Source organism: Trifolium pratense, linkage group LG2 (assembly GCF_020283565.1).
Source record: "Trifolium pratense cultivar HEN17-A07 linkage group LG2, ARS_RC_1.1, whole genome shotgun sequence".
NCBI classification, from domain to species: Eukaryota; Viridiplantae; Streptophyta; class Magnoliopsida; order Fabales; family Fabaceae; genus Trifolium; species Trifolium pratense.
This window is the reverse complement of record NC_060060.1, coordinates 55,952,903-55,966,257: the sequence shown is the minus strand read 5'-3', so window position 1 is coordinate 55,966,257 and position 13,355 is coordinate 55,952,903. Positions and strand designations below refer to the sequence as shown.

The window sequence follows — 13,355 nt, the reverse complement described above, 5'->3', positions numbered from 1 at the left end:
TCAAAAACCTGATAACAGGGGGCCCAACGAACCGTGGAGGCTCTGATATCTTCGTATAATTGAGTATTGGGTCTAACTCATCTTTACAAAACTAACTTATAAGGTGAGAATTACCATCACTTATGAACACATATTCATGCCTAATCTTAATGGTAAATGGATGATATATAAGAGACAATCGATTAATATGTTAAATACCACAAAGTTTATAATGGATATTGTGATGGTCTTTAATTATTAGCTTGTTGTTGCTCCTTGTTTAGTATTTGGGACGATGGTGTCAAGGTCTTTTTGTGTCTTTGGTTATCAGCTGTTGTAAGTTTGTAACTCCTCGTGACCTCGTCTAGTATCAAAGTCATTATTTGGTATGGAGGAGAGCAAGTAAGAGACTTTTAGGCTGAGATGTGATGTCAAATTTTTTTACTGAATTGTCTTTTATTGGTTGAAAAAAATATTTATTTAGACACAATCCCAAATAAATTAAAAGAGAAGAGAAAATGATTAAGTGATATTAAAATACGTTACTAATTTTTTTGATATTAATATTTCTTTTGTATGTGCGTCCAAATATTTTTTATTTAATGTTAGTATCCAAAAAATATTTCTCTACCGGCTATATTGTTTGTTATTCCTCAAACTCTCCAATATATAACTCACAATATATTGGGTTAATTCCATCTAAAAACGAGTTAGAAAATATTGACAAAAATTAAAATTTAGGTCCTAGTTAGGGCAAAGAGTAAGACATATATCAATTTATCTCATACTCTTATACCATCAATGAACCAGTCCCTTTTCAACAGAAAAATAAATAAATTAGTTTATGTCGTAAAAGTCTTAAGCCCTTTAAGCAGGTGACTATCTCTAACTTTTGTCTATAAAAAATTCAGTTGAAAGAGAAAAATTCACGTGACGGGTGTGTTTGATTCGTAAAATAGCAAGAACTGGACAGAACAACACAAGACAGAACAAGATAATACAGGACAGGACAAAACTGTACCGGAGAGATATAAGGCGATAATATTTTTATATTCGAAAATTAAATGGGTATTTTTGTATTTTTTTTATAGTTTTACTGTGGACAAAAAGTTGTCATGTGGTTTAGTAAATGACAAAAAATCTTGTTTTTGTCCTGTCCTTTGCTACCTAATTTGTCCAGTCTCATGATCAGTTTCAAATCAAACAGAGTACAACAAAAGTTATCCAGTCCAGTCCCCTGTTTTTTAGCAGATGAAACGCATTAAAAATTTTCCAATGGAAATTAGAAAACTTCCTATCACTTAGTAATTAAAAAATATAAGTTAACAAGTAGTGCTAATTTTTTTAAAGAGGGAGTCCTATTTAGTGACAGAAGCAGTACTATTTGCTAACGGGCTATACCGGATAACAACAGAAAGCAGTAATGCAGTACTTCTTATGAACCCAAATAAAATTCATTTATAGATTATTTAATTTATTTTAAGCACAAGTTGTTCCTTGCTAACTAAATTGAGTTAAAAGTAATGTCCTTGCAAGAAAAGTACATTTCTTCTGTGTATTAAATTGACACATCATGTTCTTGTTCTGATTTTTTCCACAAATTTTAAAGGAAATGAAATAAATTATAAATTTTCATTAATTTTGACCAAAAAAAATGCATTAAAAATAAAATATATTTCATATGCCATGTTCTCTTAAAAATAAATTATAACTTTTCATTATTTTTTATCTAATGTGTTTTATCATCCAAAACATGACAACACCATTGCAATATTCTACCTGCAAAAGTCACTAGAAGGGAAATGAATTGAGAATGAATATAGACAATTAATATGACTTGACTATAAGAGATATAATAACAATGAATTGCTGATTGGGGTTCAGGAAGATAAAAGAAATCAAAAGTTTGATCCTACTCTCAGCATAAAAACTTAATCATACTAAAGTTATTTGTTCAAAAAAATTATATACGACCATCACTCACGAAGGAGGACATATTTCATTTCTTGGCTTCATGCACTTAACCACAATCAACTTCAAATCATATCACTTTCACTGCTAATTTTAGATGTGCAAAAAATGCTTCCAAATTTGTTTTGTGCCATACTAATACCTAACATATGTTTGACTAGAAGTGTGTTTTACTAATATAATACAAGGCACTTATCTATAGCTTGTTCCATCTAAATTTCCAATTAAAGCAGTGTTTGGTCCACCACTTGAAGTGTTATTTGAGATTTCTTCAGCTTTTCTTTTTAAAAATATCCACACCAACATGTAATTCTTTCATTTTTCCTCCACAACTTTTTTCAAAGTCTTTGTTCATGAACCAAACATGCCTCAATCATTCTGATTAGTCAATAGTATTACAATACAGTGACAAATTGTGAATAAAAATGAGCTAAATCAAAGGACAAATGGAAGAACTTGGTTAAATTTTTTTTTGAAAGAACTTGGTTAATTAAATCACAAAAGGCTAAGCTTGGACCTTTTAGACATATGTTCAAGGTTTGAATTCTAGTGATGGAAATAAAAGAGGTACTCTATGTCTCACTAGAGCCATAAAAAGTTGTTAGAAAGAATAAGCACAATCAAACGAGTTTATCTTACTCATCTCAATAATTTACAAGTTCAAAGAGTGAAATAACAATCACTAGTACCAGGAAGCTAGAATCAATTGATTAGAAACAAAAAATAACAAATTTTTGCTAGCTACTAAGTAAAACAACAAGTGATTGGTAATTCCCACATAAATCTGAAAGCGGTTTATTTAACCGTATCATGATGCGACAAAATTCATATCATACCATGCTCACTGAGATAGCAAATATCTAATTGGATATGGTACCTAATAAAATCTATCTCCTTAGTTAAAGTTCAGGCATGCCCTTTCCTGTTTTAGCATCGTAAGTCTTCTCATACACAAGTTCCATTGGAGTATCTTTGGGACCAGCTGTCAAAATGAATAACAAACAGGATAAGTGCAAGATACTTGGCAAGTTTCTGAAAAATGTCTCGGAACTAAGCATAGGTTTCCCGCTAATTTTATATATCAATTTCAAATTTTGCACATTTAAAAGTTAAAACAGAAGAAAAAATAGCCAAATAGATTGACACTGGAACAAGCGAATGAGTTTACATCAATTACCTCAGCACTGAACCTAGATTTTGACTCAACTCAATACACAACTTAAATCCATTGATCCAAATTACTCAAGTTAATACATTATGTTATACATGAAAGCACAATACTTCAAAATAATAAACATGTTGGAAGGTTCGGTGAATTACTAGCTGCATTTTACAATTTTGTACCACCGATACATAAGGTAACACAAAAATAATTAAATAAAGCGAAGCATTTTATTATGTCTACAACGACTCATGGCCACTTTTTGACTCGTGGCCATATTAATTTCATACTAATTTCTATGCGGTAAATTTGTTGTACAGTATCCCTGTGTTTGAGTCATATTGTACGCACGTGTCATATTGTATTTGTGGTTCATTTTACAAAATGTAGCTTTCTACTTAGTTTCTCAATATGCAGTGCATGTCCATTATGCATTTGTCAAAACAGGAGGGGGGGCAAAAGGTTTATGAGACAATGGAAAGGCACTTCATGAATCTTAAACCTTCTATGATCAACATCAACACTCTTCAACATTTTAAGTCCTTTGGATAAACGCCTTCGAAAGTTGTTATCGTGTAAAATATTAAAAGAATCTCTTGCTAACTATGTGCTTTACAAACAACAGCTTCTCATATAAGTTAAAATTAGTTTCTACATTTCAGTTTTTCTAGAACCTCTCTCGGTCAGCTTCTCCATAAACATCTATAACTTTATAAGTACTTTCCGCTAAGTGAAAAACCATAAACTTATTTTAATCAAGTCTCATAAGCTAGAAGCTAATCCAAGCAGGCTATAATCTACTTCCACCATACTTTTCCAATGGCCTCCTTTTGTGTTGTGCTAACCAATTAACTAAAATTATGCATTCTAACAAAAGGAGTCACTACAATCCATGTCTATAAGGTGTAAGGCAGCTCTGTTTCTTCAATGGCAAGCATGACAACAAGCTTATGGTTAACCACGTGTGTCAACAAGCACCGGGAGAAGAAGAGGAAAGCCACATATTAGAATTAAATGAGATAAATAAACTATCACTATAGTTTATTTTGTTAAATGTGTCATCTAGGAAGTTAGTTACAATCATAAAATGAAACTACTCCTCAAGCAAGGCAGCCGATAAGTCATCGAAGGGTTTGTGTGAATAATCGAATGGTAAGCATTACTCGTTTGAAAGTTTCCCACGGTGATCTAATATCTTTTCAAGAAAATGACGTGATAATCCGGGGTGAAGAAATAAAGTTAGAGATTAATAGATAATTTTGCTCTTATGGTTTATATATGCTAATGCCAAATTTTATTGTCTTGTTGGACATGCCTTTCACTCGACAATCCAAGTTCATTTTCAGTTTCTCACTTTCAATTCTCTATAGGCCCTAGAAGTTTCTCAAGAACAACTTTAACAAGAAAAAAAAATAAGGTAAGTTTTTCAGATACTTACCGACGGAAGGTCTTGGTGTAGTCCTTATCTTTAAGATCTCGGGACGAGGAATAATGGAGCCAGATGCTCCTATTCCCCTGGACACTCTGACTTTGGTACCATCTTCAAGATACTTAGTTCCAACCTTGCAAGGCTTCCTGCATAAGTAACAGTTACCTTTGATACATGTTATTATCTATCCCCAACCTCTAAAGATTAAATTTGTGAACAAATATACATACCCTGTGACTGGATCAATAACTTGCACATTGGAGGCATGGATTGGAGCTTCAACAGTAAAAATACCACCTTCATGGCCTTGTCCTTGCTTGATATGCTTCTTTACCTGTAAAGAGGGAGTCAAAAGGAATTAGTGTGGGATTACACAATCACATTCTCCATGTGGTCATTAATTAAGATTCTGGCGCAAGACAGACACGTCGTTAAAGGAATTGGAAACCAAAGTTGTCAATTGCAAATCACGGAATAACAGGTTGTTAAGATTCCACTACATTACAGTGCTATAGCTGCTATTTGACAATACTTTGTAATAAATCACGTGTCACAACACAATAACAGTTTATTAAACTTGCGCTACGCTGTAGCACTCTTTAGCCGCTATTTGACAACCTTGGCACACTGCGGCCAATAATTAAGATTATGACGCAACACATTGTTAATGGAATTGGAAACACAAATGAAAATACAAGGAGCAAGTTGTGATGATGAATTAGGTTTTAATCTCTGACCAGATTTTTGCCCTCAACAATGACACGATTCTGAGAGCGAACAACACGCTTAATTACTCCAGTTTCGCCCTTATCTTTTCCCCTTATTATCATAACCTGTTACAAAATAAATACATGTATGAGAGGAGGAAATGATTATGGTATAAACAAATTATAGATTGAGTATTGGAATGGCTTACATTGTCCCCTCTGAGAACTTTCCAATGCCTAATGAGTTTCTCAGCTGCTTTCCAACCCATTTCACGATAGCCCTACTCTCCAAATTCGCATCAATTGAATATAATTAATCAGAACTTGACCCAAAAAAATATACTCCCTCCGTTTCAAATTACTTGACGTTTTAGAAAAAAAACAAGAAATTAAGAAAGTGTATTTTTGCACCTTATTTTCCTATTATACCCTTATTTTAATTCACCAATATTTTTTTTTCCACACACTTTCTCTTTCCAATAAATTTAATATGTTACGTACCAAAAAAAAGTTAATATGTTATGTACCAAAAAAAAATTAAACAAAACTTTAGTTTTTCAAATATCTATTAAATCTTTTTCGGTTTCAACAACTACTCCTAAATATTTGGAATTTACATGAGGGTATAATAGACAAAATATAACCTTAAATTATCAAAACGACAAGTAATTTGAAAAAAATAAAATTTTCTAAAACGTCAAGTAATTTGAAACGGAGGGAGTATCAGAAAAACAAATACATTGGCAAGAAAAGACTTGATTCATGGTAATAATTAGTAGTGGATCACCAGCACATGAAGGATCAAATAAGCATGTGAGAAGCTAGCAAATTGAATTCTTTTGTAGACACAATGACTATCAATTAAGTATAACTTTTCATTCTTCCCAGACGAAAGTTTCTCAACCCATCAAAAAACACAATTGATTCCAAACAAATTTTGTCAATTAATTAAGCATCAATAATCCCATACTATATAGCCTTGGTGTTTTTTAGAAAATTACTAAAACAACACCAACATCTACTCTAGTTGAGTGGGGCAGTTAAGGATTGAAGTGGTAAGGATGGCGATGCTTTGATTTCCACCCGCAACATAATAACAACATTTGCGGTTAAAAATATACAAGCTTTTAGTATCCAAAAAGAGTTTAGGAATTGAGTTCCATGATGGTGCCAAAGCATGGTTGCTACATCAAACACAAACGTGTATTCTAGTTGAATAAATTAGGCCCTGTTTGGGTAATCAACTTAATTTGCAGCTTATAACATAAGCGATTATCATATTTCTATTTTCTATAGCAAACAATAAAGTAAAGTTAAATTTCTTTGAGGAGCTTATGAAAATAAGCTGAAAACAACTAATGAAGCTGTTTCAATAAATTCTACCAAACAGTATTTGTGCCCGTAAATAAGCTAATCCAAACATGCCCTTAATTAACAATTAGAACATTACATGCAATCAAGAGACTAGAGCCATATCATGTATAATCATCAACCAAACTCAAATACAACCACACCACACATTATGAGAGTGGAAGAACAATATATAGCTCGTCTTGTATTTATGTCAAACACTTGATGCGCAACAAATAAACAATGCAACAACTCATCACTTGACGAGCAATCATAACAACTTCTGCTCAAAACACATAACCGCGGGCAATGGCGGTACAGAGTGGAGCTCTGCTATGCTGCAACGCATAGCATGTAGCTTATAAGAACTGCAGTTTAACCAAATCGATTTAAGAGGAGATATTCAAAAAAGACAAAGTGAAGTATGCAACAAGAATGAAGAATATGAATACAACACAGACATCAGTGTAGCAAAACAATCCAATTCAATGCCTCGAGGCTATGCCTCGACAGAAAAATTCAATTCAACTCAACGAATACATGTATGAGAATCAGGAGAAGCCATAATCGAAAGAGAAATTGAACCAAACTTGAAAACTTACAGAATCGACAGAATGAGAAAATGACGGCTCTGGAACGCACACTGTAGCTAAACGAGGTAACGAGTGAGGTAGTTGAGAAAGAACGGCGCAGCGTTGTGGTGAGTGTGATGGTTTCGCTCGCAGAAGAAAGGAGAGATTCGTGAAAAGAGAAAGGCTCCGTTTGGGACACCAATAAGCTAAAAATAACTTCTTCAAACACTATTTCAAATAATTTATCAGTTTTTTTTTTTTTTTTAAGGATTATCAGCTTATAATTTATAATTTTTTATTTCAATTTTATCCCTATTATCTTACTTAAAAAAAAATATTGATTAAAATATATTTATATATCATTTCATTATTATAACTTATAAGCTAGTTCAACCGGTAATTTTACCAAACACTAGAAATTCAATCAGCTAACTTATTCGTTATAAGTTAAAAGCTAGCTTATAAGTTGTAATGAATGAATATAGGTAAAATAGGCCCAAGATAGTTAATTGTAGGTGATTATTCATATTTTAGAAGGATATAGATGAATTGAATTGACGAGTCATTGGTTAGTTTGTTAGGATTAAGCAAACCCATAAATAAAGACATGAGGTGAATCTAATCATCAAGCAAAATGAATGAAAGAAATTAGTTATTTTAACTTAGTATAATTTGTTAGTCTCTTGTAACAATTATTTCATCAATTTATCAACAACTAAAAAGTTGTTCATAACAATATTTCTCTACCCGTTATTATTCTCGCTATTGCCCAGAGTCTCCAAAATAACTCACAATATATTGGGTTAATTCCGATCTAAAAACAAGTTACTCCCTCCGGTCACATTTATAAGCAAAAAAACACTTCAAATTTTGGTCACTATTATAAGCAAAAGTTAACTACTTTTAAACTAATTAATACTACTATTCTTAATATACCTTTATTTAATTCTATTTTTTTAGGCATTTATTTCACTTTTACACTTTTCAAAAGGGGTAATATAGTAAACTTAACTTATGTTTTGCATTAAATCAAGAAAATTAACTACACTTAACTAAATTTCTTAAACATCGTGTAAATTTTTTTTTTGCTAATATTTATGACCGGAGAGAGTATAACGTAAAATATTGACAAAAATTAAAATTTAGGTCCGACTAGGGCCAAGTGCAAGACACGCGCGAATTCTGTTGGATATTTTGGATATTTCAAAAGTAAAATATTTTGCATTTTATTGTGATCCAATTAATTAATTTTTATTTGAGGAACTCTATTTTAAATGATTAAAAATTAATGGGGCAATGCAACTTATTTTCACATGTTTTTCTTTTATTGCTACTTTAACTCAAAGTAATTGTACCTATTTACTTGCTATTGGACGGTTACACAATCCTAATTATTAGCATTTGTGGTTTTGCCAAGTTAATTTTTTTTAGTTAATTGCTTATAAGAAAGAAAACAACATCAGAATGAAAGTGGGGTTTTTCATGTGTGATACATTCAAGATTATATCAAGTATCAAAATACTTGATCGTGAAAACAAAAGGTTTTGAGAAAAATATTGTATATTATTATAAGTTTCGATGCTTTAGCCTTTTTCATTATGTGAAGTGTCTGAGTTACCAACCTTGTTGATATTCTCGTGTCTTGATAGCCTCGGCATGTTTATCGTTGAGAAGAACCGGTTGTATTCTGGGGGAGTTGCGCAATATTTGCGGATAATTCCTTAGTTCAGTGATTACACGCCTTCAGTTATTTGTTTTTCAGCCATCCGCGCCAACAATCTAAGGAATTATGGCTGAAGATTATTATTTCAATGACAACAAGGAAGATGGTTTTACTTCTTTTGTAGCTACGGCAACTCCAATTCATGGTTGAAGAACTTGTTGCTGATTTCGCTCTCATGTCTCTCGGATGAAGCGCTCAGAACCAATGTTGGGAGGGAATACTATCGGCTAATGTGGGGGTATGTCTTTGTTTGCTTGCGGAAGATGGTTTCACTTCTCTTGCGGTTACCGGCACATGGACGATATTGTCTTTGTTTTCTCTATGATGCACGACGCAAAAATGTGGGGGTCAGTCTACTAAAGGGATCAACATGGTGATCGAATTATTTGTAAGTTCTACATTATTCTCCTCTTGAAATCTTCCACAAGGGTCAGGTGCATATTCTAACCTTTAAACCTCGCAAGTTTTTATATTGATTATGTGATTTTGATGAATTTGTCTAGAAATTGGAATCAATCTGTAATTGAATTTCGGTCAATCTTTATAAAACAGTGCATTTGATATATTAATGTATTAGAATGTTGTATATGTTTCTATTTGTGAGAATCATCTATGGTAGAACATGTTTTTCATATGCTTGATTTAATCAATAATTTGATTTGTGATTTTTATTTATTTAAAAGATATGATTAACAAATTAAGGTTGTTTTAGGAGATATATTCCACACCTTGTTGAAAATACGTTTTGTATATATATACTTGTTGGGGTTGTTGTGGTAAAATTAAAATTATTTAATTTGTTGGTGATTTGTTTTTGGAGATATTTTTTCGATGAAGCATCATTGTACTCAATCCCGTAATTGTTATTATAACTAGTGTAAGACCCGTGCGGATGCACGGGTTTAATTAAAATATTTAATTAATACATAATCTAACAATTATTTTCAACCATAAATAGTAAAAATTATAAAGGATAAATTTTTTATAAATAAATTAAAAATAAAATTTCCCAAAGGTAAGATCAGATTATTAAAACTAATTGATATTTATATTCAAAGTCCGTACTACAGACACATGTTGCATGAGCATAAATAAATAAACTTTCAAATCATTGAAGCTAATGATAAGTTATCAAACATAATGACAATAAATCAGGTTCAATAACTTTGTCGATAAAACACATCAGAGACATGAGATTTATCACAAACAAAGTATTTCATAATATATATTTATCTTGAATGGAGGTCTTGCACATGATCGTAGATATGATGACCAATATATTCTTAATCCTTTAGCTTCTTTTTGAATCACTTTAGCACATTTGAATATTTGATCACAAAGTAATGATACAATTATTATCTGCACAGACCAACCCAAATAGATAAATTTCAATTCTAACTATAAGTAAATTACAAACCAATTAATATTCATCATCAGGAATAAGGGCATTCCACGACTTAATAAAATTACATACCATATATTAAAGAAAAATACCAAGACCTAGAAAACCATCAACAATTAATCATTAATATCAATCAAACGATACCGCGTCTACGATAATCATCGCAATCTTCACAATCTGCCAGATCTATTTCAACGACCTCAATATAAAAAACAATCTTAAATTCTTTCTCTCCAAATTGTTGTCCCATTGAAATGCAATTTTCAACAATATAGGGTTCAATATAATTAGCTAAATCCTTGCTAATGGGTAAATTGGCCAACCTTCGAGATAAAATGAAAGATAAAATAGAGAGATAGAAAAGAGGAATCTTGAAACTGTATTTATAGATAGGAGATACAATAAAATCACTTTCGGTTGGTATAGGTTGAAGTCCAGCCAAAGGCTGAACAAAAAGCTTATAGAATCCTTGTACATGAAGTTCTATTGTTATTGCTTTTTCATCGGAACTATTTGCAGACACTTTAGTAGTTTCTGCACTAATTGTGTGGTTATAGATTTTGCTAGGAATTTTAAGTTTCCATAGATCTAACATTTGGAGTGGAGTAAGGTTTGTGGGATTATTTGAGGAAGAAGACATTGAAATGGAGTAAGGTTTGTGGAGTAAGGTTTGCACACGTTACCTTGGTGTGAATAATCTCATCTATGAATATATGATTTTATAGAGTATAGATAGGAGAGTGTTAGAAGGTACTCCCTTCGGCCTCGTATCTAAGCAAAAGTATCATTTTTATGTTCATTGAAAAAATGATGTATTTAGTCTAAATTTTAGACTAAATACATCCATTTTTCAAATAATCTAAAAAAGTTATTTTTAATTACATATAAGGCCGAAAGGAATACGGTATGTTTATAGATTAAAATTAATATTTGCATTGGATCCTGCTCCCTCCAATCTTAAATATTAGTAAAAATTATAACGTATTTGATCAATAAGTGAAGTATGTTTATGTATTATGTACTCATAGCATTAATTTGCTCAATACTTTTTTCGGAGTTTGACATACCAGCAATGGCTAACCTATATAATAAAAATAAAACATAAACATATAAGATAGCAATGAGAAAAATCCAGTGCTTACATTAAGATTGGCAAGACAACAATAGCATACCCCTTTCTTAACTCGGATGTCTCTTTAATCTCAGGGTCAAGAAAAATCCTTGTGGTATTCATAACATCTTGAATGGAAACTTTCCCTATGATTGGAAAAGATTGGAAAAAAAAGGGATATTATTACACACTTGTACAACCACAACTAAGAGAAAAGAACTAAAATAACAAACACTCACCTCTAAATATTTTAACTTTGGCAAACTGTAGTGCAACAACGTGGAGACCGGAAGGACAATTACCAATTAATCTTTGCAACTCATCAACATGATCACCAAACAACGCGCATTCACATTTACCACTGATCCGATTGAAAATTTAGTGTGCAAATAAATTTAGGCAAAAACCAATATTAACCGACTTAAACTTGGTATTACCTATTGTCTGTAAGTTCAAGCACAACCATCTTGATGACTTTGCCAGCACGAATATACTCCCTCTCATTTGATATACCAGAGATTAAACCAATGACATCTACACAATGACATAAGAAACAAATAACTTGATACACAATGACCATTAATCGATGAAAATTACAAAATTTGTAAGGTTCTTCAAATCAAAATTACCTATTAGGTAATCATAGTTAACAGAGTAGCTAGCCACTTCAGCAAGATCGGTGAAAGAAAATCCCAAAATAGGAATATCAGAACTCGCAAAATTCTGAACTTTGGTATTCGATCGAAAAATCAATTTGTAAGGATGCAGAGTTGTACGATAAAATCCAACGACTGGAACAACATCAAAGTTTGATAGCTTATAAACTTCCCCTTCCTTTAATTTATTCTGGAATAGGTAAACCAATTCTTTCCTTATCAAGGCATGAATCTTACCTCCCTGTGTATTATTCAAAGTTTCGTTATTTATAGATCAACCATCACCAAGAACACGAGAAACATATCAAAACAAAACCAAAAAAAAATAATCATACACAATAATCAATTCTATGAATTAGCAAACAAACCAAATATTACGAACAAACCTTCTCATCTATCAGCACCATTTCCATAGAGTTCAACTCATTAGGCTTCATAAAAGAAGAAATTGCCCACATACGGAGGACACGAACTTTGAACTTCCATGAATTATGCCCAGGAAGAACATCGCACAACATGTCAAATTGGGTTGCCATTTCGAAATCGAATTGGATGACTGATTCAGCCTCAAATGCAATGGAAGAAGAAAAGAAATTATGGATATTTATAAGTGAGAATCACAAACAATAACACACTGTTGAGAATAGTCTTATTCAAATGATTATAGAGAAAAGAAGAATCAGAATATATTCTTACCCAATTGCTAGAAACAAAGCCGCATAGTATTCCCATAATCAGAATCAATTTACGCGCGCAAAGCTTTTGAAAAACGAATCTAAAACACCCTATTAAGCTGGAACAATCGCACATGATAAGCTGGCAGTGTTTCTGTGAGCATGTTGGTGTGAAAGCTCCTGGAACGGCGAAGAGAACGGCTTTTTTGCCTTTTGTTAGGTCGGAAACTGTTATGGTTTGGACTTCGCCGGCGGGGTCGAGGTATGAGAAGGTGGATTCAGGAAGTTTGTCGCCGACGGAGATGGTGGCGGAGATTTTGGATGAAGTGGAAAATCGGAGAGGTTTTTGTTTTGAAACGGTTGAGTTTGAGGGGGAGGGTAAAATTGGAAGAGAGGGTTTTGGTTTTGGGAGATAAGAGTGATGTGGTGGTGGAAGAAGAGAGGAGTCTAGATAAAGAGAGAGATGTATCCATTGATGAGAATTTTGAGGTACAATCTAATAGTAAAAACCCTATTTTTTCTAAACAAACAGTGGCCCAATCAAGGAGAGTTCAGTATTTTGAAAACTGGATGATTTTTGGCTGAAATAGTTCTCGACGAATGGGTTTGCATTGTTAAT

At 32.4% G+C, this 13,355-nt stretch overlaps 2 protein-coding genes across 5 annotated transcripts; both read right to left on the bottom strand.

Moving 5' to 3' along the window:
* Positions 1-2,561: 2,561 nt before the first annotated feature.
* On the bottom strand, positions 2,562-7,383 carry LOC123911125 (50S ribosomal protein L24-like). Its single transcript, XM_045962478.1, has 6 exons — positions 7,201-7,383; positions 5,458-5,529; positions 5,279-5,374; positions 4,772-4,875; positions 4,551-4,687; positions 2,562-2,932 (listed from the first exon to the last, which is right to left on the bottom strand). The coding sequence occupies exons 2-6, from the start codon at positions 5,515-5,517 to the stop codon at positions 2,850-2,852; spliced, it is 480 nt and encodes a 159-aa protein (XP_045818434.1). The 5' UTR covers positions 5,518-5,529; positions 7,201-7,383; the 3' UTR covers positions 2,562-2,849.
* Positions 7,384-9,937: 2,554 nt separating this feature from the next.
* LOC123905449 (replication factor A protein 1-like) lies at positions 9,938-13,355 on the bottom strand. 4 transcript variants are annotated; one of them, XM_045955047.1, is made up of 7 exons: positions 12,759-13,352; positions 12,449-12,628; positions 12,036-12,303; positions 11,844-11,940; positions 11,646-11,767; positions 11,468-11,552; positions 9,938-10,252 (listed from the first exon to the last, which is right to left on the bottom strand). In XM_045955047.1, exons 1-7 carry the CDS (start codon positions 12,870-12,872, stop codon positions 10,249-10,251), a joined length of 870 nt encoding a protein of 289 aa, XP_045811003.1. In that variant the 5' UTR covers positions 12,873-13,352; the 3' UTR covers positions 9,938-10,248. The 4 variants fall into 4 exon arrangements, with proteins under 4 accessions (XP_045811003.1, XP_045811002.1, XP_045811004.1 ...); XM_045955046.1 differs by lacking the exon at positions 9,938-10,252 and adding an exon at positions 11,168-11,376 and having other exon boundaries at positions 12,759-13,353; XM_045955048.1 differs by lacking the exon at positions 9,938-10,252 and adding an exon at positions 11,169-11,376 and having other exon boundaries at positions 12,449-12,618.

Excerpts from the sequence above, each read along its gene's own strand:
- LOC123911125 (XM_045962478.1), bottom strand. The coding sequence starts at position 5,517 with ATGGGTTGGAAAGCAGCTGAGAAACTCATTAGGCATTGGAAAGTTCTC. Across the intron at positions 4,688-4,771 it reads GTTATTGATCCAGTCACAGG|GAAGCCTTGCAAGGTTGGAA; the intron begins GTATGTATATTT and ends TTACTTATGCAG. Across the intron at positions 2,933-4,550 it reads TACACCAAGACCTTCCGTCG|CTGGTCCCAAAGATACTCCA; the intron begins GTAAGTATCTGA and ends TCATTTTGACAG.
- LOC123905449 (XM_045955046.1), bottom strand. The coding sequence starts at position 12,872 with ATGTGCGATTGTTCCAGCTTAATAGGGTGTTTTAGATTCGTTTTTCAA. Across the intron at positions 12,629-12,758 it reads GCTTTGTTTCTAGCAATTGG|GCTGAATCAGTCATCCAATT; the intron begins GTAAGAATATAT and ends ATTGCATTTGAG. Across the intron at positions 11,768-11,843 it reads CTTGAACTTACAGACAATAG|TGGTAAATGTGAATGCGCGT; the intron begins GTAATACCAAGT and ends CAATCGGATCAG.